We start from the raw sequence: 23,547 nt of genomic DNA on the forward strand, positions 1-23,547 counted from the left end.
TATGTGAATGCTTGTGTTCCCCGACTGAGTTGTGAAAGCGTAGTCTGTTAAAAATCTGAGGAAAAAAAAATAGCTTGTGACAGAAACGGATCAAAGACAGTTTGTAAAAACCTCCGTTTATGACATCTAACCATACACCTTCGAGCCAGAATATGCAAAACAAGAACTGTGCCAGCGAGAAGAGCAACAGGAGCCAAGTAGAGAGCAGGTGTAGGTCTAAATTACACCGGGCCAAATAACTAAAGTTAACAACAGCACAAGTAGCTACCATGATGTTAGCCAGCAACATTACACCTTTGTGGTCACTATCACCTTTGTGTTAGCGACCTTACTAGCCACCTTACTACCTACATGGGTGAGTACAAGCATTTGTTAGTAGACGTTAGCTAGTTGTCCTACCTCAGTTTGGCTCCTTTTGTCAGGTTGACCGTGCATGGAAATCTCCTCTGGTCTCCATTTTGTACTTAAAATAGACAGAATCAGCATTTTTTTTTTAAGCATCTATTTTGGCAGAAGACCCAGTAACTCCACTTTCAAATCTCTTCCAGACTCCTCAGGTTTGACGTGCTGGCTGCACACTCGTACTGTAAATATCCATAATTTTTGGTGGTGTATAGACCCCTTTAGTGCTTGTAAACAAAAAGATATGCATACACAACCTGGTTGCAAAAAGACCCGAGTAGCCTAGCAACCGGACAGTACTTAGTTATATGCTGACTGAATAATCTATCAAGAATTTTATTTAGGAATCGGACTGACGTTGGCTGAAGATGTTATCCATTTGTTAGTATGGATTACCACTAAAAGACAGGGCGTGCTATTCAGCAAAACTAACACTTTCAAATGGTGTAACTCTAGAAGACTATTATGGCTTGGTGCTCCGGTCATTGGCTAAATGATCCTAGCCTAAAATCACCAGACATACGCTATATGACCAAAAGTATGTGGACACCTGACCATCACACCCATATATGGTTCTTCAAAAACTGTTATAAAGTTATAAGCACACAATTGTATAATCTGTTTTTGTATGCTGCAGCATTACAATTTCCCTTCACTGGATCTGAAGGACCCAAACCCATTTCATCATGTCTATGCCTCTGTGCACAAATGCCAGCTCCATGAAGACATGGTTTGCCAAGGTTAAATGGTGAAGAACCCGAGCCCTGACCTCAATTCCACTGAACACCTTTGGGATTAATTGGTATGCTGACTGTACACCAGGCCTTCTATATGGTTGTGATGGTACAGTATCCACATACATACAATATATGGCCAAAAGAATGTGGTCACCTGACCATCACACCCATATATGCTTGTGGACATCCCATTGTTCTTCATTTTGTATTTCCAAGCCAGTAATCCCACTGACATTAGAGTGTCATGCATCACTAACATGTCCGGATTCGTTGATAACAGTAGGGATAAACAATGGTTCGATTAAGTTTTTGAGTACTGCATGCTGGGTATTGTAGCTTCACTACATCAATGATGGAGATGTTTCATGGAATATCAGTCTGACCTCTGGTCATCACCTTCAGTTCAATGGGAAAATAAAGACAGAAATATTGTTGAGACAATCAGTTTGAATATTCTAAGTAGCGGTTCAAGTATGCCCAGTACCTCCTTATCCACTCATCAGTGGGCTGCACTGCATTCCGGTCTTACCTGGGTTAACAGCCACCTTGTGCCACTACTTTGCCACAGACTGAGGAATCTTTTCCAAGTTCATCCACAGTCTGTTCATTCTGGTATTATCCCAGTTGTGTTTTTGACCTGCTGTATTTTCAACTGTACTCCTAAATCTGACAATGTCCCATTACCTGCACACCTCTGAGACTTAAGGGGGCTTCACAAACTGGTGCTAATATAGCCAGACTACTCTTGGTGGAAATGGGACTGGCCAAGGAGCAGCCGAGCAGGAACCCTGAACTGTGGTGCATTTGGTCATAGCCAGCATGCACTGTTCCCATGCCTCCTTTTGCTCTGGCTCTACAGTTGCTAGATTATTATATAAAGTATAAGTACTTTACATGGGTCCTATATGGCTCATAGAGCTTTGGAATGTGACATCCCACCACACTAATCCACCATACTATTGTGTCACAGTTAGGCATTGAAGCAAGTTAACTAGTTGCTGTTCAAATTCGGGTTCATCATGGTATTAAAAATAAACAAAAACCAGGTGACAAAAATCCGGTTAGGACTTAACCATTTGAGGAGCACTTTTTCTTCCAGAGGGTGTCGAACGCAAGGCCGAGGTCTTTGCCGTAGTCATCTTTGTACCACATCAAGAGCTCCTGTCCCGTTTTGATCGGTTGACAGCAACGGTAGAAAATCCCCCCTCGATACTGGAACGCCACTAGATTCTGTTCTTTACCATTACGAGCACAATTCACATACCTGGAAAATAAGAAAGAGACAGTGAACAAAGGATGAGAGAGTGGCACGAAGTAATTTTTTTTTTTTTTACTAAAGATAGAAACAGAACGAATGGTTCCATTTAAGTCAGTTCACGCTGTATCACCACAACGCTGGGTTGCATTGGGATGGGCCACGTAAGTAGAGCTACAATGCAGCCTGATGCGTGTGCGTTTTGTCACGAGATGTTTGTTACGACATCCTCAGGCAAGTAACAGCAGAACGAGAGGACTCTATTTTCCCCAGGGTTGTTCAGTTATCCTCAATAAGTATCCATAGGTGATATGGCTCCATCTCCAGTCACAAGCAGCGCTTGCAGCTAACGAGGATGAGGACATGTTTCATCTCTGCATTAAAAAGCTCAGCCTGTCTGAAGAAGAAACTATGGAGATACAGACAAGCCAGTCTATTTTTATTTATTTTTTTGGCTGCTGAAGGGTCACATACGATCTTCTTGATTCATGGAACCCCAAAAATAATTGTAGAGTGGCCTTCTCATCCACTAGCCCAAAAGCCTGATGAGACTCATATTTGTTCTTACGTCTGGTCCCAATAACTTGTGTTACGTAAACACAAGTGCCTACAAGTGTGGTAGAGAGAGGAAATAAAATCTTTCCTCACCAAAAAAATTCAATTTGTGTTCGGAAACTCAAAAAGACCATCACAACCTCAATATTGTGATTCCAATATTAATATTAAAACAGGCATCTACATATTTTTCCAATCAAAATGTTAACATTTCATAGGTTACTCCACTCAGTCAGTCCAGGGAACTAGTTTGCTTTGATCGAACTAACAGATGCTACTCGTCTTGGGTTCTGTTGAAGGGGATGTCAGTGGCAGAGATTTCTATAGTAGCCTCTTGGGCCTTCACTCATACGTTTGTGCACTGTTTGTAATTTCTGACCACCTGTGTGGCTCTCACTATGCCTTTTATTGGATTAAGAGGACACTAGGGAGTTATTTCCCCACCTTGGATATGACCGTGTGAAGCGTACATCCCATACTATGTGTTATTCCAAGTGACGACTGAAAGGGAATGCACATATGCACTGAATGAGATACAAGTCTGGCCTACTACACACAGCAGTCGTAGTTTGATGGAAAAACAACCTGCTTAACTATGGGAAGACAGTGATAATGAGGGGTACGTCATCTCACTTACAGGCATGAATAGATTTGTTTTCAGGCAGATACGCACGCAAAGGTCTGGTATCACATTACAGTACTTCAGTAAACAGTAGTAAAGCAATACGTAATATTTTCACACCAAATAAGGAATGCTAAAATCAACGACTAAACAAACACCCAAAAGTGCAGTCTTCAGCAGAGTATTCCTCACCTCATCCAGTTAGAATGCATCTCCCTCTTTGCATCTATGTATTCCTCACATCGACTGCTCTTGGATATCTAAAGAATATATCAAATAAAATATAAGAATATATTTGAATATACATTGAATATGATTCTCAAAGTGCAGACTTTCAGCTTTAATTTGAGGGTATTTACATCCAAAAAGTGAGAACGGTGTATGAATTACAGCACTTTTATATGTGGCCCTCCCTTGTTAAGTCTGCTCAGCTGTTTCATGGACAGGTGTGTGTTATTTCACTAATTATTCCACTCACAAGTAAGCAGATAAAAAGTTATAGCATTGATTTCAAGTGTGGCATTTACATTTGGTATCTGTTGCTGTTAACTCTCAATGTGAAATCCCAAAGAGCAAGCAATCACTAGGCTGAAAAATCAAAAAAATTGATGGGACTCAATTTGGTACATTCTTAAAAAGAGAGAACCGGCACTGAAAGAAAGCACTGGTGAGCTCAGGAAGTACCAAAAGACCACAGAAAACAACCATGGTGGATGACAGAATTCTTTCCCTGGTAAAGAAAAATCCTTAACGTAAACAGTTAGATTTGAGACTTCATTGTGGGCCTAACACTTTACAAAAAATTCTGATAGTAATTATAATTGGACAGTGATTTAAAATGCTGTTTGTTTGTTTGCTCTCCTGCGATGGTCAGAAACCATTCATCGTTTCAGGAGGGACATTAGACCAGCAATTTGTAAAAGGAAGATGTATTTTTGTTTTCCTATGTTCATGGGGAAATACATCTGCCTTAGAGGGAAGGGTCATAGAAAATCAATACAATACAACTATCAATCAATACAAGGTATCCTGACTGATCACATAGCCGATATACATCGATCAGCCATAACATTAAAACTGCCTGCCTAATATTATGTAGGTCCCCCTTGTACTACCAAAACAGCTCTGACCAGTCAATGCATGGATTGCAGAAGACCTCTGAAGGTGTGCTGTGGTATCTGGCACCAAGACGTTAGCAGCAGATCGTTTAAGTCCTATAAGTTGCGAGGTCGGGCCTCCATGGATCGGACTTGTTTGCCCAAAAGGTTCCACAGACGATCGATCGGATTGAGATCTGGGGAATTTGGATGCCATCTAGTACTTCGTCATGTTCCTCAAACCGTTCCTGAACAATTTTTGCAGTGTGGCAGGGTGCATTATCCTGCTGAAAGTGACCATTGATATTAGGGGCTTCTGTTGGCATGAAGGGGTGTACTTGGTCTGCAACAATGTTTAGATAGGTGGAACGTATTGATGTAATATCCAAGGTTCCCAGCAGAACATTGCCTGACTCGCCTTCTTCCCATAGAGCATCCTGGTGCCCTCTCTTCCCCAGGTAAGTGACAGACACGCACCTGGCCATGCACATGATGTAAAAGAAAACATGATTCATCAGACTAGGCCACCTTCTTCCACTGCTCCATGGTCCAGTTCTGATGCTCGCGTGCCCATTGTAAGCACTTTTGATGTTTATAGACATCTAACACCTCACTGGAGATATGCCATGCGCCAGCCGGCTTCAAGACCTCTACTATCATCCCGTCCCCCAAAAAACAGGCCTGTCGCGGTCCTTTGAGTGCCTGGTGCTGTCCCACCTCAAATCCATCACAGACCCTCTCCTGGACCCCCTGCAGTTTGCCTACAGGTCTGTAGATGACGCAGTTAACATGGTCCTCCACTTCATCCTCCAGCACCTGAAATCCTGAGGAACCTACGCCAGGATCCAGTTTGTGGATTTCAGCTCTGCTTTTAACACAATCATCCTGGCTCTGCTACAGGACAAGGTCTCCCAGCTGAGTGTGCCTGATTCCACCTGCAGGTGGATCATACACGTTTTCCCAGTCTTGCATGCTGCGTCCTGTCAGACAGGAAGTCTCGGTCTCCCGGACCATTAGCACTGGTTCCCCCCAAGGCTGTGTTCTTTCTCCTCAACTCTTTTGCCTTTACACCACCAGCTTCACCTCCAGTCACCAGTCCATCAAACTACTGAAGTTTGCAGACGACACCAACCTCATTGGGCTCATCTCTGAGGGGGATGAGTCTGCCTTCAGGTGGGAGATTGACCATCTGGTGACCTGGTGCAGTCAGAACAACATGGAGTTCAATGCTGTGAAAACAGTGGAGATGGTGGTAGACTTTAGGAAGAGCCCAGCCCAACCCATGACCCCATTGTCCTTCAATGGACCACTTTTGGTAGGTACTAAGCACTGCATACCAGGAAAACCCGACAAAACCTGCCATTTTGGAGATGCTCTGATCCAGTCGTCTAGCCATCACAATTTGGCCCTTATCAAAGTTGCTCAGATCCTTACGCTTGCCCGTTTTCCCTGCTTCCAACACAACTTCGAGAACTGACTGTTCTCATCCTTGACAGGTGCCACTGTAATAAGATAACAAGACAATCAATGTTATTCACGCCACCTGTCAGTGGTCTTAATATTATGGCTGATCGGTGTACATCCCACTGTTAGTGTTTCCTAGGGGTGATTAAAATTATAATGATATTATCTGAACAGTTAAGGGGTCATCTGAAAAGGGAAGAGAAGCGGACACATTCATTGGTTCATCTGTACTAAACGTCTGACAGTCTTAGATAATGCCATACTTTAGACATTTATAATCCATCCATCTTCTACCGCTTAATCCTTCTTCAGGGTCGCGGGGGAACCTGGAGCCAATCCCAGGGAGCATCGGGCACAAGGCGGGGTACACCCTGGACAGGGTGCCAGTCCACCGCAGGGAACAATCACATACACACTCACACACCCATTCATACACTACGGACACTTTGGACATGCCAATCAGCCTACCATGCATGTCTTTGGACTGGGGGAGGAAACCCCCGCAGCACGGGGAGAACATGCAAACTCCGCACACACATGGCCCTGGCGGGAATCGAACCCCGGACCCTGGAGGTGTGAGGCGAACGTGCTAACCAGTAACCTGACATTATACCAACCAATAACCCGACATTTATAATGAACTTTAAAACTATTTTTTTTAAAAAAGGTTTATTGTTTTAAGAAACTAACTCACCACCCAAGAGTAGCCACTATTCATGGCTTCCTCTCTGTCCACCAGGTCTCCTTCACAGGGGCCAAAGTGTGCACCAAGTGGAATAGACTCCCCCTTATTGAACACCCCGAGGCCTGCATCAGGAATGTCACTCTTTCCAACCTCTAGACCGGGTGGAAGGGTTTGTCTGGCTCGGTCATCAATCCCCATGGGAACAGGGGTATCAAAGATAAAAAGAGCGGGACCATGAACCTCACACTTGTTGGTGAAGTAGGATCTGCAGTCCTCACAGTCTGGAAAGAGAGGATGCAAAAAATGTTAATTGTTGGGTCACAAATTTAGCTTAAACAGACAGAATAATTGCCAACAATGTTATGTAACCCTGGAACATGTCTTACAGAGAAACTCATCATTTTCAGGTTCTTCCTCTTTTACTGTCTTCTGGTCGACAGTGATGATTAATCCCACGTGGCTTGATGTCCCGTCACCTAAAATTCCATAATCTGAATTTCATAAACAGTCATCTCAAGTAAAAATAAGAAATACAAAACAGAAAATGAAGGAAAAGTGAGTGCTGTGGAACTGGTTCATTCACAAATTACTGGACTAAATTAGTTGGACTAGACAGCTAATGTTGCCTTACAGAGGTAGCCTTCATCTTCAGGTTCTTCCTTTTTTACAGGGTTCCGATAGTCCACAGAGTCTGAAGTCGTGCAAGTCTCTGTTGTGACATCACAAAGCTAATGATCAAAAAACAATAATACTTGTTTAGTAACCAAAGTCGGAAAGCAGCTTTTGATTTTCTTTCACACTTCATGATACAACTGCACATATTAGAATTTGTGTGTGATTAGCCGGATAGCTTGCAAGCCCAGGAACGAAAGTGTGTACACACCAAAGCATATTTCTCAGCGGTAAAGTACAGAAAGCCAGTCAGACGGGGTTATGGGGTGACTTTGCTAACTTGATTTATAAAAGTGTCTCTGGGTATGGTTGGCACAATCCATTCTTGCTGATGGGTGCCTTGCTGAATCTGTGTTGTGTACTACCCCAGACAGTCCTAGACAGGAAGGTACAGGTTTCAGAATCACAAACCCAGCATAGCCAAATGGGCAATTCACATGGAGCCTTAAGGATGCAACAGTCTGGATCAATGTTTAAATACCTACCAGAGGCCCTGCACTATCCAGGAGGGGACCATATTCTGAGACTTCTGGTAGGCATCCAAGTGCCCTCATCTATTCCCTGAGGCAGGCCCTGATCTCACTATTCCTTTTACAACAGTCTTCCTCTCCCTGCTCATCGTTCCCAAGCTAATCGTTCCCCAGGATTCAGTAACTAAGCCACAGTCTTGCATATGGCCGCCAGGATGGCTGGCAAGACTTTGAGAGTAACAGAAGTCTTTTAATCTCATTAGTGGTCAGAACACCCTGGAAGCTTCCTCTCAGAGCAGAGATCCCAAATGGACAGTAAGCTTTGGCCCTCAGTCAGGCTGATGACTACAACCCAACAAGAGCCCCTAGTATACAGACCTTGTATGTGCTTGAGTGGAAGTTCTGCGAATGGTGCTTACCTCATCTGGTAGACATGGTACATAAACTGAATGTTAGGATTTAGACTTTTCTCCAGGGAATGGTAGCTAGCTGCCATCTAAGTGCACCACTGTACTTTGGATCGCTCCACTGTACTCTCTCTAGGGTCCCATAGGCCCATAGAATGAATAGCAAAGCATTCCCTTCTGTGTCTGGTATGTGCACCATGGTGCTATTTGGAGCAGACAACAGACAATCTGACCCTCAGACCCACATTTTATTTGTTATATAGGTAAGACTCAAGGATCTCCCTTGTCTAATCAGAGACAGACCAAGTGGTGGACATCAGCACCTTGGCCTATAGACAGGTAGGACGTAAAGGCCCTACTGTGGTGTTCCACTCTACAAAGACCATCTTCTCCTCATGGCCCTTATTAAGAGATGTTCTGCTCCACGATGTCGGTGTTGCTACTACCTGGGCAACACCATGAAAGTTCTTCTGGTTCTACAGCAATAATATCAACCCTCCCAGTGGGCCGAGTTTAGCAGTCAACTCTGAGCATCTTTCACAACAGTCTTATGGTGAGTTTGGTTATCCTGGTGGTTCTATGACTCTCGGATAACCACCAGGGCCCTTTGTCATTTATAACTTACCAACTCGGTCAGAAGGTTTTTACTGCAAATACAGCATCATACATCACTACAGGTCCTGGTTGGAAGTTATTGGCACAAGGTGGGGTTGAGGCTGTGGGTGGGTGCGAGCCACAGAGAAAGCCAGTATCCCTCCCGGTTCTTTAATCCGCTAGCACGCATGTTTTTCTTTTGCTTTTGTCTGTGTAAGTAAAACTGACTGGAATAAATGATACCCATTCAGCAGCATTCTGAATTTTCATTGTTAAGGGAAAAGACTCGAAAATATGCGGCTTACCCCAGAGCAGCAAAAAGTTTAGTGCTTTCTGGAACTGGAGTGCTCCAAGAATAGAGGCTCCCTTAGCAGGAAAGGCAACCCTAGTACGAGTGATCACTCAAAAATACGGCAAATGAGCAGTCTTTTTCTCCAAAATAAAACAAAACAATCGACGTGTACTTTCTGTAAAGGTAAATGGGGAATGATTTAAGTTTATTAATATGAAATAGAATATATCAGTTATGTTTAACTTAGCTAATATTAGACAAAGTATATATTTAACATCGGTTTACTATATTTATTAGGGATGCCACCAAAAATATTTGGACAAAAATGGTCAAAATGGCTCTTTTGGTTTTCGGTTAAAAGAGAGGAAAAAAAAGGGACAAAGATTAAATAGGCCTCCAAAGAAGTGTCAAATTTAACACAAATAATGTTAATGGTGATGATAATTAGATGGGGATAAAATACACTTTTGTTTTTTTTCTGAGCTGCACTGTAAAAGGATTATGTTGTTAGATTGTTGTTGTTTTTTTTAATGCTTTACTGCACAATACAGCAAAATCACTTCCTGGCTGAACAAGTGGTCAATTTTGTACGCCCTTCTCTTCTCAAAACGGAAGTGGTGCAAATGCTTATTTCCCCATCTTTTTTAGGCTAATGGTTCTGGAGGATTAAATCGATTATCGCGATGAGGAAAACATCAGTATCACATAAGCGTAACGTGCTTGGCTCGGTGGATTCTGATTTCCTTATTTTATGTCTTCAGTGTTCTGATATCTATCAAATGCACAATGCTTTAAAATGAAAACATTATTAAATCCATTACCTGTGAGTGAGCAGGACAAGGAGGGTATGGAGTTTTATGGGAAGAAACCTCTGCCGATTCCATTACAAGAAGTGATTCTGGAAACAGAAGCTAAGATATAAACAGGCCCTTTTGTAAATCAACACACTTAACCATGAAAATTTCATTTAGAAAGTACGATCATTCAACTGAGCAGATATAGACAGCACACACAAAGTAAATGATAACTGGTAGTAAACATGGAAACCATGGTAAGCGTGAGCTGTTCATGTTTCCGAACGTAAATCTCTACTTGTGTTGATGCACCACCTGTCACTCTGTTCGCTGCTAATGTCTGTTGCACTTACAGGATTTGTTTATAGGGAATTAAAATCTTAGTTGGCTAGGATGTAGTGGCCACACTCGAATACATAAACCTGAAATTTGTTAAACATTTGCCGATGCACTGAAAGACAGATTTTGCCACAACCACAAACAGTCATGCGCTGAAATAAATAGGGCGCAGCATACGGAACCTGCAAGCGAACACATACCATAAGGATTACCACGAAGTCATGCAACTGACAGCAGTGATTAATGCTGATAATAATGATTACAATAAATGAATAAACGGGACACAACATACAAGCCGAAGCCTGGTTCTCACACCAACCAGACCCAAGCACCCTAACTCTAACTCCTGAGTGATAAAACTCCTGACTGGTACAGTATACAAGGTTATCGGGTTGGTTTTTTTTCAAGATTTTTACAAATCAATTCTTCTGAAATATAATGTTATCAAATTAAACTTTTGCATCTTTTCTTCAGTATGACCAGCAAGTTCAGCTGGAGATCTAACACAACACTTAGGCTAATCATCCAAACAATTCCTATTATTGTTTTGAATTCTAAATACTTAAAATGTTAAATAAAGATATTTAGACTACGAATAAGTACGGAATTAAATAGACCAATCATGATAGCATACTAGCGAGTATAAATTAATTCGATATTCAGCAACACACGAGGGCCATCTTAGCCAAGGTAATTCAACTACTCATCAGCTAGCGGTTCACTTGAGGGGCACGCTGCTGTAGGAAAATAATCAACGACGGGCTGAGGTGAGGTGAGGTGAGGTGAGGTGATGTGGCCTGATACGAAGCGGACGTATAATCGCAGAAATCTATACCGCAGCAGTTCTCCAGCGATTACATTCGTTATTTATTAAAGAATGACACGTCTTCTTCGTGTCGTGTTTATGGGTATGTCAAACAAGTTAGTTCCTTTTATGACTCACATTTTACATTTATATTTATTCATTTATTGCAGACGCTGTCATCCAAATGAGGAAATACAAGAACAGCGACATGTCAAGCGGAGAACAATACAAGTAGTGCTACAATACAAGATCTTTAATGAAGTTCTAGAGAAGCAAAGTACGCAGAGTAGAGGTGTAAGTGCCAGTGTAATTTTATTTATTTTTTTTTTAATTTATTTATTTTTTAAATAATAGGGGTTTGTCAAGTTAGGGGTTAGTTAAGTGTTCAAGGAAGAGGTGGGTCTTTAGTTTGTTTTTGAAAATAGTGACAGGATTCTGCGGTCCGGATTGAGGTTGGAAGTTCATTCCACCACTGACGGACGGTCAGTTTGAAGGTTCTGGAAAGGGACCTTGAGCCACGTTGAGTAGACACTACTAAGCACCGGTCGTTAATCGATCGCAGATTGCGTGAGGGAACGTAAACCTCAAGGAGAGTGTTGAGGTGGGCAGGGAGTGAGGCTGTTCCAGACAAGGCCTTGAATTTGAGGAAGCCAGCGGAGGGAGATGAAGAGGGGTGTGACGTGTTCCTTTCGGCTGGCTGATTTACGTTATAGCAGCTATAAAATTGTAGATCCCTCACTCCCGGACCCTCACCCCCCTTCTCTCATGATATTGAATCATACATGTTACCAAGAAACTAGAAAGCCCATCAATCCCAGAAATTTAACATTACAGCTTGGGTTGTTAGAAAGCACTGACACTGGAGACGTCTTCCACAAATGTTAAACAAACATCCCCTGACAGAAAACCTCACCCTATCTGAACGTTCATTATATCAAGCTGTTTACTATTAGTCTTTTTATGATTCTGTGACGTCCTAGTCGTTACTATAGAAACGAGAACGTATTAGAACGCGCGCATTAGCATAAACAAACCTGTGATGTGCAGCCGGAAGTACACTCAGCGCTGCTGTCGGAGCAAATTAATCAACCCCTTTTGACCAATCAGAATGGAGAATTCAACAGCGCTGAGGTGTGAATGGAATAATAATAATAAGCTTATTGTTGTGGTCACGCACAAAACGAATACGTCACACCGAAAACTCCTAAAATGGCGTCTCGTTTGATGTTAAGTGCACTAAACAGGATGTAGAGTCACTCCATTGTTTAATTTACTATATCAGTAGGGAGTCCGAGTTACCTGAGCAGGTCAGCTAGTGGGTCTCCGTGTCACTTAACTCGGGCTTGAAAACAAAACCGAGTCAACACCTACCAACCGAGTCAAGTGTACACAGTGACGAGCTTTTTATTATTATTATTATTATTATTATTATTATTATTATTATTTCTAACTCGCTCAGAGCCTGTCAGAAATATTTCCCTGTAGAGAAGATTAAATCATTCAGACAGCGCTGCAGTCCTCCTCCTTCTTCTTCTCCTCCTCCTCCTCCTCCTCCTCCTCTTGGGAATGTCTAGTGGTTGGAGAATCAACATCTGGTCTCGTTACCGCCAACATCTGGGCTGGAGTCTGGGGCCAGATTTCAGGTAGTCTATTCCAGTGGTTCTCAAGTCCACCGACTCCCTCAGTGTAGATTTATCTCATGGACATTTATTTAAAACAGATGTGGCACCACTATGTACATTTATGTGATGCTTTTAATGATATTTAATTCAATTCCAGCTGTTAATGATATTTAAACCGAGATATAATTTGCCACAAGCGTGTCCAGGGCGTGTCCATGTCTTCTCCTCATGCCTCCTGGGATAGGCTCCAAGTTCCCCGTGACCCTGAAGGATAAGCGGTATAGAAGATGGATGGACGGATGGATCATTTTCCACAACAAATACTGCAGACTAGCTATGTATTTTGCTTTCAGCGGTGTATGGAGCCAGGGTCTGATTATAATACAATAACAGGGCACAACATGCCTCACAGCACGCTTCATTTCGCATTTTACTCCTCAGATATAGAATATATTGATAAAGTGTACTCAATATGTGTAACTAACATCTGGAACGATTACTTAGAAGCATAATCTAATAATCAATATTAGTTAACAAGCATAATCTATATGTATAATCAATGTTCAGAAGCATAATCTAAAACCATAAAACACCTTCTACTGAGCTAGAAGACGTCTATGTTGTACTGCACAGCAGGTGTTTTTCAGCACCTCTGTATTTCCTGAGTAAATTCAGTTCTAAGAACCGTGTGTTTTGTCTACAGCAGCTTCACTCCATGGCAATAAATTAGCAATTAGACATTCACCAGAACTGTGTTTCCAGATCAAAGCCCTTTAAGCTTGCAAATAACAAGCAGTGTCGAAATAACAGATCAGACTTCCAGGATGAAGTGTACCAGGCTGGGACTAAAGCCAGAAAATCATAAAGGTATAAAGGTGAATTTTGGGGTAGAGTAAAAACCTGATAAAAACCTTTCAGCAAATCAGATGCAAGGCGCATGCGCTGCATAAAATTAACGTTGTCCTAATAAAACCTTTAAGAAAATAGAATTGACCACGCATGCGCCGCAAATGTAAGATATCATATAGACATGAATAATTAATTAAGGCGATGGAGACTGGTTTGTTTTTTTAGAAAGAAGAGGTTAATCCCCCGCCTACGAGATAAGTTTACTGTTTCAGAAAAGTATATAATAAAGGCATGTTTGTGCGTGTTCAATTCAGACTTTCTGCAGAATGTCTCACTTTATTGTTTCAATAAAGTTTGATTACTTTCTGACAGCTACAAACCCTGTGTCTCTGAACTTTTCTAGTAAAAAAAAAAAGTGAAGTAAAAAATGATGAGTTTGAGGTTGGAAGACAACTCTGAAACTCTGAGGGACAGTAGACCATGAAGGGGCAGATTTGAAGAACCAGCCTGATAGTATAAGCAGCCATGAAGTAAGTAAGTTCTTGAAGTATCATGTGTAGTTAGATTGCTTAATTACGGGTCTGTGTTTGTAGCATGACTGAGTATTAACAATTAAATCAGTAAACCCTTGCTTAGTTGTGACTCTTTTGTTGTTGTTGTTGTTGTTGTTGTTTTTCCTCCAAGTCTCTTCAATTTGTTTACATGAATTTTATGTAAAACTTGTGTGGATTGCGTTCTTTATTTTCTTGGAATAAAGGCACCATCCAAGTAAATGAACGTAAATGTCATGTAAATCAAGTCATTTGGTGAGAGATCTGAACTGCACTCTGTAGTTGGACTTGTGTGAACTGTGGACTTGTTATGTTGAGGTTTGGCCGCTAGAGGCTCCCATTGTTCCCCCATGTGTTTTCCCTCTGTCTGTTAATTGTGTCATTGCTGCCACTGTGTCTCATTTCATTTCCCCTGTTTCTTAGGTTGTGTCCGAAATCGCATACTGTGACTGTACCTACTGCATTCGACTCAATATCCTCTGCTCGGCCATTGATACAGTATGTACTGATCAGTATAAGTGTTAAGCATGAAAACAATCTGGACGTACTATATTCTGACAGCTCTTCCGTGCCAGTCCTGTTGCATTATGGGATAGCACGGTATCCACAGGGTCCAGAGGTTCCATACTGCAGAATCTCAATGGAAGCAGGAGGTCATCCGGGTATTTCTCACCTACTGTTTTATGAATACTGAGAATTTGGATGTACTACTACTTTGGTGTACTGCTTTTCGCCTACTATGTAGAAGGGATATTCGGATGCAGCCTTAGGCCGTGTCCACCAAAGCACTTTTTCCTGAGGCCTGCATATTTTTTCAGTTGTTTGCAATGGGAGCAGCGTGTATTTTTAAAAAAGTGTTGTTGTTTTTCTGGTCACCGAGAGTTGAAAAATGTCCAACTTGGGGTAAAACGCAGACATCTTACCCTGCTGTCCAATCACAGTGGAGGAGGGGTGGGACAAATACCACACTGACCAACCGCCCACAAAATCTCATGAACCCCCATAGACCGGCGGGTCCGTTCTCTCTTTCTACGTGCTTCAGCCATCCCTTCATCCAATGTAAGGGCTTGAGCAAGTACTTTACCTTGTGTCAACATTTTTATATTCAGGAATGCTGATAAAAACAAACTGTCTGTGAAATCAGACACTAATAACACATTACTTCTGGATATTCTGTATCCTAGCAACCAAACTGTCTCCGCTGAAAAAACGCTGCACCTTTAAAGAACTCTCAAGCGCCCCCAGCTGGGTGTTTTCTGAAGACGGCCAGGCGTTTTCCGCGGGCTAAAAACGCTTTGGTGGACACACAGCCTTGAGGGTCTTTCACACTGTGCGCGATGAAGTGACGTGAAAGTACGACGTGATGACGCTCTTGAATTGAAACAGTAGATCTGTATGGAGCTATTCACACCGGGCGCGATCATTCACGGGGTGACAAAGTGAGTTCTTTTTTTTTTTCGACCAGTATGCCGATTTCTTTTCCCATTGCTCCACGATGAAACAGGCCGTCCAATTAGATTTGAGCTTTACATCACCTGTGTAAGTAACTCTGTTTTTTCCTTGCTTGTTGTTACAGTAAAATCCTTTTGTGATTTTTGTCTTTTCTCTTGAAGAAACTGTTTGAGGACATTTTGCACTGTGAATTTTCTGTGCAATTATTTCTTTGGATTTACCACCTGAACTGTGTGGATAACCTTTTGTTTCTTGTTTTTTTATTTTATTTTTTTTTCCTTTTCTGTATTTGCCTGTGGTTCACTGCTACAGCATCTGACTCTCAAGCTATTGGCCCTGACACTGAAATACTCAACAACAACAAAATACTCCATTTATTCCATATTCAATATTCCATTTTAAAATTTGTTCATTTATTATGATTATTATTATTATTTTTAAAAGTTTTTTAGCATTTGCAGTTAAAGGAGTCCTGAAATGCTGCAGCATTCTCACCGCACTTCCCGTGTCCCTGCCTCATGTAGATTTAGATCCCAAATGAACAATCCAGAGGCCAAGTGTAAATAAATCCAGAAGTTAGTAGTGTAAATAAAGTTCAGTAGTCTGTGGATTTGCGATAGTTTATCACGGACTAAAATTCTTATGCGCTTTTGTTTCAGCTTGGAATGGGGTTGGAAAGAGTGCTTATTTCTGGCACCATTCTGTGTAAACTCTAGAGACTGTTGTCTGTGAAAATCCCAGGACATCCCAACTTTTCCAAATAAAGTGGCCACTGAATGTGTATATACTGTGTCCTCTATATTTTTGTGCTTCTTTTCAAACTGCTGCTTATGCTTATGTCCAAGGGCACCTACGCACTTAAAGGAAAATGCTACCTGCCCACTCCCACATTCATTTGGTTACACAAAATCAAACCCACGATTTTAGCATTAATAAAAACAGAAGCTCTAGCACTGCACCGGCTCTTACTTAGCTCTTGCAGCACTCGCTGATTAAAGTAAAAACACACGCTCATCCATACTGTACTGTACAGCATATATTCAATTCAATTTTATTTGTATAGCGCTTTTTACAATAGACATTGTCTCAAAGCAGCTTTACAGAAATATCAACACGGTATACAGATATTAAAGGTGCGAATTTATCCCGACTGAGCAAGCCACTGAGTGGTGACGGTGGTGAGGGAAAACTCCCTAAGATGTTAAGAGGAAGAAACCTTGAGAGGAACCAGACTCAGAAGGGAACCCGTCCTCTTCTGGGTAACAACGGATAGTGTGAAAAAGTTCATTATGGTTTTATATGAAGTCTGTTTGGCCTTAGAAGCAGCCGTAGTCCCAGCAGTCTGGAATTGGAGAAGGTGAGAGCTCCATCCAGAGGTAGGACATCCGAAACGGATCAGCCAGGTCCGGAGAGCAGAGAGGATCTCTAGTATATCCATAAAATCGTGTGTGGCTTGACAGAAGGAGAGAGGGAGAGAAAAAAAAAGCTTAATCATTTGTTTCGATATCATGAGAGAAATAAGTTGTGATCTCGAGGAAAACAACTTTTGTTATCTTGAGTTCAGAAGGGGGGAAAAATAACTCCTGGCCTTTCTGGACTTCCATAGAAGACAGAAATGGTTCTGGACATTGTAAATAGCCACTTTTTGAAGATGGTGACAAATCCTGCGGTCCAGATTGAGGTCGGAAGTTCATTCCATCGCTGAGGGATGGTCATTTTTCAGGAAAGGGACCTCATGCCTACGCTGAGTAGGCACTACCAGGCGTCAGTCGGTAACCAATCGCAGGTTGCATAAGGGAACATAAACCTCAAGGAGAGTCTCGAGGTAGGGTGCTGCTGTTCCAGGCAAGGACTTGTACGTGAGCATCAAAGCCTTGAATTTGATGTGTGCGGCTACAGGAAGCCAGCGGAGTTCCCTGTTCATCAATGAGTTGTAAACCCTTGTTTAGTCAACATCAACATCACAATAGTAAATCTCTTTATTCTGACGCCTCTGTCTGCTCTAACTTCATCTCCAGGATTTAAGTAGTCTGAGATTCCTTTAAGTACATTTTCTAAGAACGTATCCCTGAGCCTTCACATTCTGAGCTACTAGGTCATTGTGTAACTGTTGCGTGGTTAAACGTTTAAGTCATTGCTAAACATCGCGACTTAAGCGATGCATTTGAATGAGTAACAACTAAGCTGGAAGAAAGAAAAAAAAAAGTCTTGAAGTGGAAGTAGCCATGAGAAACATGAGCGAGAGCTTAAAACCTTTCAGCTATCGTCACTTATCACATGACTTTCACCAGCAATGACCTTTTCTGTCATTTAAGGATTACAACAATAAACACATCAAGATTGTCAACCATCTTTGGTGGTTTGCTTTGTGACCAATCTGTGTTGTTCAGACTGTGCCTTGACATGTAAATGAGTAAGCCCTTGCTTTTTTGTGGATCTTTCTTTTTCCTCCAAGCCTCATCAATTTGTTTATGGTAATTTTAGGTAAAACCTGTGTAAATTATGTTCTTTCCTTCCTTCTATATTGCATCAACAAACATCCAATAAACAAATGTCAAGTAGACGTGAAGGTCGTTGTCTGAGTTGGTGACAGACCTGAAGGTGAACGTTCTACAGAGCTCAAACAGTGCAGCAGCAGAGATGTCGCCATGCTTTTATTTTTCTCTTCTGGCGGTCCTTATTGGAATGGCTGCAGGTCTTACAAGAGAATATATGTACTTTCCCATGAAACTGAATTGGACTGATGCTCAGAATCGCTGCAAACAAAACAATTCGAATCTTGCCGTCATCACTACAGATGAGGAAAACCAGAGGGTTATAAATGTTGGAGGAGAATTTGCTTCAGGCTGGATTGGGATGTATAGAAGCAAAAATGGTTCAGACATCTGGCTGTGGAACGATGGAGAACAAAGTTTTTTCTTCAATTGGAAAGTGTACCAGCCTGATAACTTTAATCACAATGAGAACTGTGTTCAGATAACATCAGGTGGCTGGAACGATAATTTCTGTGGACGTGCTATGCCTTTTTATTGTTACAAGATTTTAGTCTTGGTAAATGAGAAAAAGACATGGGAAGAAGCTCTTCATTACTGCAGAATGAGCTACACTGGCCTGGCTTCCCTGTCCTCTGAGACACAACTACAGTTGGCTGAAATGGAGAGCAATCAAACCCAAACAGACAGTGTGTGGACTGGCCTGCGCTTCCTGGATGGAAACTGGCTCTGGGTGAACAAGGATCCATTGGGCGATCTGGTCTCACTGCCCTCATGCCCGGCTCCACCTTACCGCTGTGGAGCTCGCAACACCAAAACGCATGTTTGGGAAAACAGAGACTGCAACGAGAAGCTCAATTTCTTCTGCTACTCTTAAGGTGAGTAACTGAGATCCAGAACAATACCTCAGCACTGTATACATCTATCCATCCATCTTCTATACCGCTTATCCTTTTCGGGGAGCCTATCCCAGGGAGCATGGGGCACAAGGCGGGGTACACCCTGGACAGGGTTCCAATCCCTCGCAGGGCACAATCACATACACACTCACACACCCATTCATACACTTTGGACACGCCAATCAACCTACCGTGCATGTCTTTGGACTGGAGGAGGAAACCGGAGTACCCGGAGGAAACCCCCGCAGCACGGGGAGAACATGTGAACTCTGCACACACAGGGCCACGGTGGGAATCCAACCCCCGACTCTGGAGGTGTGAGTGCTAACCACTAAGCCACCATGCGCCCCACTGTATACATCTAAATATTATCTCACAATAATGGGGGGGGGTCTTTTTCCAAGCATTTTTGAGAACTCTTCTTACAATAAACACAGCAATGCTTCTTGTGGATCAAACCGTACGTGGGTTTTGACAGTCTAAAATTAGCGCGTACAGTATGTTTTTCAAAAGTTATAGAGACAAAGCAAAGGGTAACAGTGAATGTTTAGAGTCAGAGAGGCATCGCCAGCACCACGTGCACATCGATATGATCTACTAGTTTGTTATACCACGAATCATGAAGTCACCTATAAGACACAGAGCGCTTTTTCACTTTCCACTGACCTGTATGGAAGACAGATATAAAGGAATTTTCATTTGTATTACATTTACGTTTGTCATTTGGCAGACGCCCTTATCCAGAGTGACTTACAGGGTTGCTCAGAAGAAAAGAGCGTAGTCACAAACCGAAACAGGTCAGGCAAGTGGCATGGCAAAGATTAAAAATCTGTGAGATCAAATAGAGAATATAAAGGCTTGATAACATCACTAGTATTCACCAGTAGCAAAACTTCACAATGACTTATACTTTTGGTGTGTGTGTGTGTGTGTGTGTGTGTGTGTACATACAAGTGCATCTTAAAAAAACAAACAAACAAAAAAAAATTAATATAGTGGAAAAGTTCTAAAAGTGGAGCTAGATTCATGAAATATTCATTAGAAATATTTCAAGGCTTGTTTGGTTTTAATCTCGATGATTACGACTTACAGCTCACGGAAATCAAAAATCCAGTATCTAAAAATATTTTAATAAAGAATTTATAATACAGAAATGTCGACCTTCTGAAAAGCATGTTCATTTATGCTCTCGATACTCCAGTCAGGGCTCAAAGAAGGCTGTGTGAAATTGTCTTTATTTTACTCTGTGCTTATGGATATCAAACAATTGCAGACAAAACACAGGTTTATCAAAAAAAACAAAAAAACAGCTGGTAAATATAGGTGTGCAACAGTTATGTTGTGTGTGTGTGTGAGAGAGAGAGAGAGAGTGCTTGAGAGCAAATGTTATAAAAAATATAAATAATTAACATTATTATACATTAAACAATTAAACATTTTCCACTAAACTCAACAACGTTTCATGAGAACCTAAGAACCCTTTGCCTTTAAAATGCATCAGTAGACTCGGGTTCACTTCATCCAGATTTATAAGGAGAAGGATCTTGGAGAATCTGCCACAGTTCTCCTGGAGACAGACTGTCGCTCTTGTTTCTGTTCAGCCAGCATTCTTTTCTTCTTTTTTTTTTTTCTTTTGTTTGAAAAGTGGTCTATTATGTAATATACCTACATTACTGATGTACATGTTTCTGTCACTTTATTTTTGCTGTTCAAAAAAGTTTGAAAATATCAAATCTTTAACTGGCTATAATGCAGAAGTCAGAAAATAAAAAAATAAACATCTAAGAAAAAAAAATGGCATGAAAAAATGAGGGTGCCTAAGACTTTTGCACAGTACAGTAAATAAATGCTTACACTATTAATCAAGCATTACAGTACACAACTAAAGAGGGAAAAAATACTCTATAAATCAGTACCATATCGTATAATGCACCTACTCTAATGCCACCAGTTTAGTGTTTATTTTTATTTATTTTTTTTTTAAATATAATTGTGCTCTGACTGAAAGCGATCTTGTTAGGAGGAATCCAGCGTTTATATTTTGATCAATTAATATATTTTGAGAAGTTTTGTTAGTGTATTTTGGTCATGAAAGAACTCTATATTTATACAGCAAGATGTATGAAGAGCTTTTTAAAAGTTCCACTTCCTGGTGAATTGCGGTTATCAGGTCTTGCATAAAGAAAGTGTGTTTGGGACTTAAAGACTAGGTTAAATTTAGCTTCATCAAGGCTCACTGGGTCGGTACACTGTATTGTATAAATGATTTACAGTAGAAGTAGGAGGCACCTTCTATTACCTTCTATTGAAGGTTGAAAGTTAAGATGAATAGATCACGAAACTGCATTCAGAAATGAAGGACTGATTGATTTTTTTTGTTTTTCTCTCTTCGAACAGATGGCTTTCCAAAAGATCGATGCTTCCGTGTATATGCTTTCAACGATCTCATTCGATAAGAATGCATGCACGGCTATAAACGCAACAGTTTTGATGTGTAGTGTGTTTGTATTGCGTTAATTATATTATAATCCTTAAACAGAACTTCTGTCTTATAAAATGTTGGTGAAGGTGTTCGTTAATCTGTACGAATTAATGAATGTGCATGGATTATATGTATTTACTTTTTATATTATAATAGTTCTTATTCAATATGTAATGGTTATTTATTATATTTAATATAATTACTTGTAGGTACTGGATACTTAAAAAAAAATATTTAGATAGAACTAAAGAATAAAACTGTTTCAAAGCCTTTTTATTCTTGTTGGGGAAGGTTAGCGTAAAGAATGGAGAATTTCCTACTGATATGTTTATGTGTAATCTGGTATATAAAGTTACTTTTCAGATATGATGATGGACCTCAGTTACCTTTTTTTTTTTCTTCTTGTCTTTATTTATTCATTTTCATATGGTTCATTTACATGTGATTCATTTACATGTGATTCATTTATGTATGATTCATTTACATGTGATTCATATTCATGAGATTCATATTCAAGTGATTCATTTATATGTGATTCATTTATGTATGATTCATTTACATGTGATTCATATTCATGAGATTCATATTCATGAGATTCATATTCAAGTGATTCATTTACTAATTTGCTTCTCTTTAAATCCAGTTTTAGACTGTGATATTACAAAGGTCTTTCCAGGTTATTATTTTTAATATTAATATTATTTTTTTCTTCTTCGGTGTGTTGTTTGCAGATCTGAAAATAAAAGTGCTCTTACTTTACTGTAAACGTTGTGAAGCGGTTATCATCCAAATATTTTATTAGTTGTGGCATATTTATAAATACAGTGCATTAAAATACATGTCATGCATTTAATGTCTTTGTTTATTTGTTGTAGTTCCTAAAGGATTGTACAGACTTGGGACTCTTAAGGCTTTTGCTTTAATTAGTAGAAACAGCCAGGTTGTGTCACACAACACACAGGTTTGGAGTTTATTAATGCAACCAGGGAAACCAATATGGCAGAGCAATAATTAGATTCAATTCAAGTCAATTTTCTGAGTGTCAGAAGGTAGAAATGAATGGATGGAGATTTAAATCCCTAATGAAAAAGTCCAAGGTGAAAGTGGAGAGCAAGAGAACTCTGAGACGACATAAGGAAGAAACCTTGAGAGGAACCAGACTCAAAAGACTGTCTTCTGGGCGACACCGGATAGTACAATTTGCAGCATCCACAACAAACCTTCAGAGGTCTTGTGGAGTCCATGCCTCATTGGGTCAATGGGTTGTAGTGGCACAAAGAGGATCTACATGATATTAAGCAGGTGGTTTTAATGTTATGGCTGATCGGTGTATGTTGTAAAGCTAAGTTTCTGGTGTAACTCTGATATAGTTGAACATAGTATAGTATTTGAATATTTGACACAGTGGGACAAAAATATGCCTGTAATTGTGTGCACGTTAATAGACTTTCTCTACCGGACTGTACATTTGCAAACACCTTTAGACACCCGCGTTATTACATTGAAAAATCCACTTGATCGATGAAATCTAATATTTAATAGACAATGCATCCGATTTGCCTTCGCAAAAAAAAAGAGTGGAGGTTATTAAGGGTTTGTTTATTATTTTTCTATTATTCAATTACAGTGTGAAACTACTAATAGTAATTGTGTGTTAAAAATGTAAAGTGCTGTTGTTGTAGCACCGCAAGATGGCGGATCTCACTCAGGCATTGATGTATTTGGTAAAACATAGTCCTAAATCGGGAATGCGGCAGGTATGTAGGAGAAGCTATGGAGAAGACTACCCCAAGCTGACGAGTTGAAATTTCAAGTTGAAGAGGCGTTTTCTGTGGCTTTTACTGGTTGGAGGATGGGATGAGAATTACAGGTTGGAATATTTTGCCTCGACTGCAACAGGTCAATCCAGGCTCAGTGCGATCCACCACATAAATTCAGGTGCAACTCATTTGTGAGAATACAGTAGAATTAGGAGTAAGGTGGCTAGTACGCCGAGAGGGGCCGAATGCA

At 40.8% G+C, this 23,547-nt stretch overlaps 2 protein-coding genes and 2 long non-coding RNA genes across 15 annotated transcripts in view; 3 read left to right on the top strand and 1 right to left on the bottom strand.

Annotated features, from left to right (window-relative positions):
* Positions 1–12,579, bottom strand: part of LOC128618381 (gastrula zinc finger protein XlCGF26.1-like) — a 56,777-nt gene extending 44,198 nt beyond the window's left edge. Inside the window, exons 1-7 of one of the 3 annotated variants that reach the window (XM_053641955.1) lie at positions 12,490–12,579; positions 10,074–10,150; positions 7,449–7,545; positions 7,204–7,308; positions 6,827–7,098; positions 3,764–3,831; positions 2,213–2,403 (exon numbers count right to left, since the gene is read on the bottom strand). In XM_053641955.1, coding sequence (XP_053497930.1) covers positions 2,213–2,403; positions 3,764–3,831; positions 6,827–7,098; positions 7,204–7,308; positions 7,449–7,545; positions 10,074–10,136 — 796 coding nt within the window. In that variant the 5' untranslated portion in view covers positions 10,137–10,150; positions 12,490–12,579. Of the gene's footprint in view, positions 1–399; positions 1,860–2,212; positions 2,404–3,763; positions 3,832–4,701; positions 5,191–6,826; positions 7,099–7,203; positions 7,309–7,448; positions 7,546–10,073; positions 10,151–12,489 lie in introns of those variants that run through there. The other 2 variants (XM_053641956.1, XM_053641958.1) reach the window with 2 other exon arrangements.
* LOC128618392 (uncharacterized) lies at positions 10,761–13,950 on the top strand. Of its 2 annotated transcripts, XR_008387718.1 has the most exons (4): positions 10,774–12,582; positions 12,660–12,833; positions 13,010–13,679; positions 13,887–13,950. It is a non-coding gene; the product is annotated as an uncharacterized LOC128618392 (long non-coding RNA). The 2 variants fall into 2 exon arrangements; XR_008387717.1 differs by having other exon boundaries at positions 10,761–12,582; positions 13,010–13,950.
* Positions 13,951–14,068: 118 nt separating this feature from the next.
* On the top strand, positions 14,069–16,978 carry LOC128618390 (uncharacterized). Of its 9 annotated transcripts, none has more exons than XR_008387710.1 (5): positions 14,069–14,191; positions 14,636–14,710; positions 14,788–15,271; positions 15,397–16,239; positions 16,324–16,978. It is a non-coding gene; the product is annotated as an uncharacterized LOC128618390 (long non-coding RNA). The 9 variants fall into 9 exon arrangements; XR_008387711.1 differs by having other exon boundaries at positions 15,397–16,223; XR_008387713.1 differs by having other exon boundaries at positions 15,397–15,751; positions 15,977–16,978.
* An 858-nt stretch (positions 16,979–17,836) lies between these two features.
* Positions 17,837–19,471, top strand: LOC128618387 (galactose-specific lectin nattectin-like). The gene has a single exon (XM_053641965.1). The coding sequence runs from the start codon at positions 18,305–18,307 to the stop codon at positions 19,031–19,033; it is 729 nt and encodes a 242-aa protein (XP_053497940.1). The 5' UTR covers positions 17,837–18,304; the 3' UTR covers positions 19,034–19,471.
* The last annotated feature ends 4,076 nt before the right edge of the window (positions 19,472–23,547 follow it).

Source organism: Ictalurus furcatus, chromosome 14 (genome assembly GCF_023375685.1).
Source record: "Ictalurus furcatus strain D&B chromosome 14, Billie_1.0, whole genome shotgun sequence".
In the NCBI taxonomy this organism is placed as follows: Eukaryota; Metazoa; Chordata; class Actinopteri; order Siluriformes; family Ictaluridae; genus Ictalurus; species Ictalurus furcatus.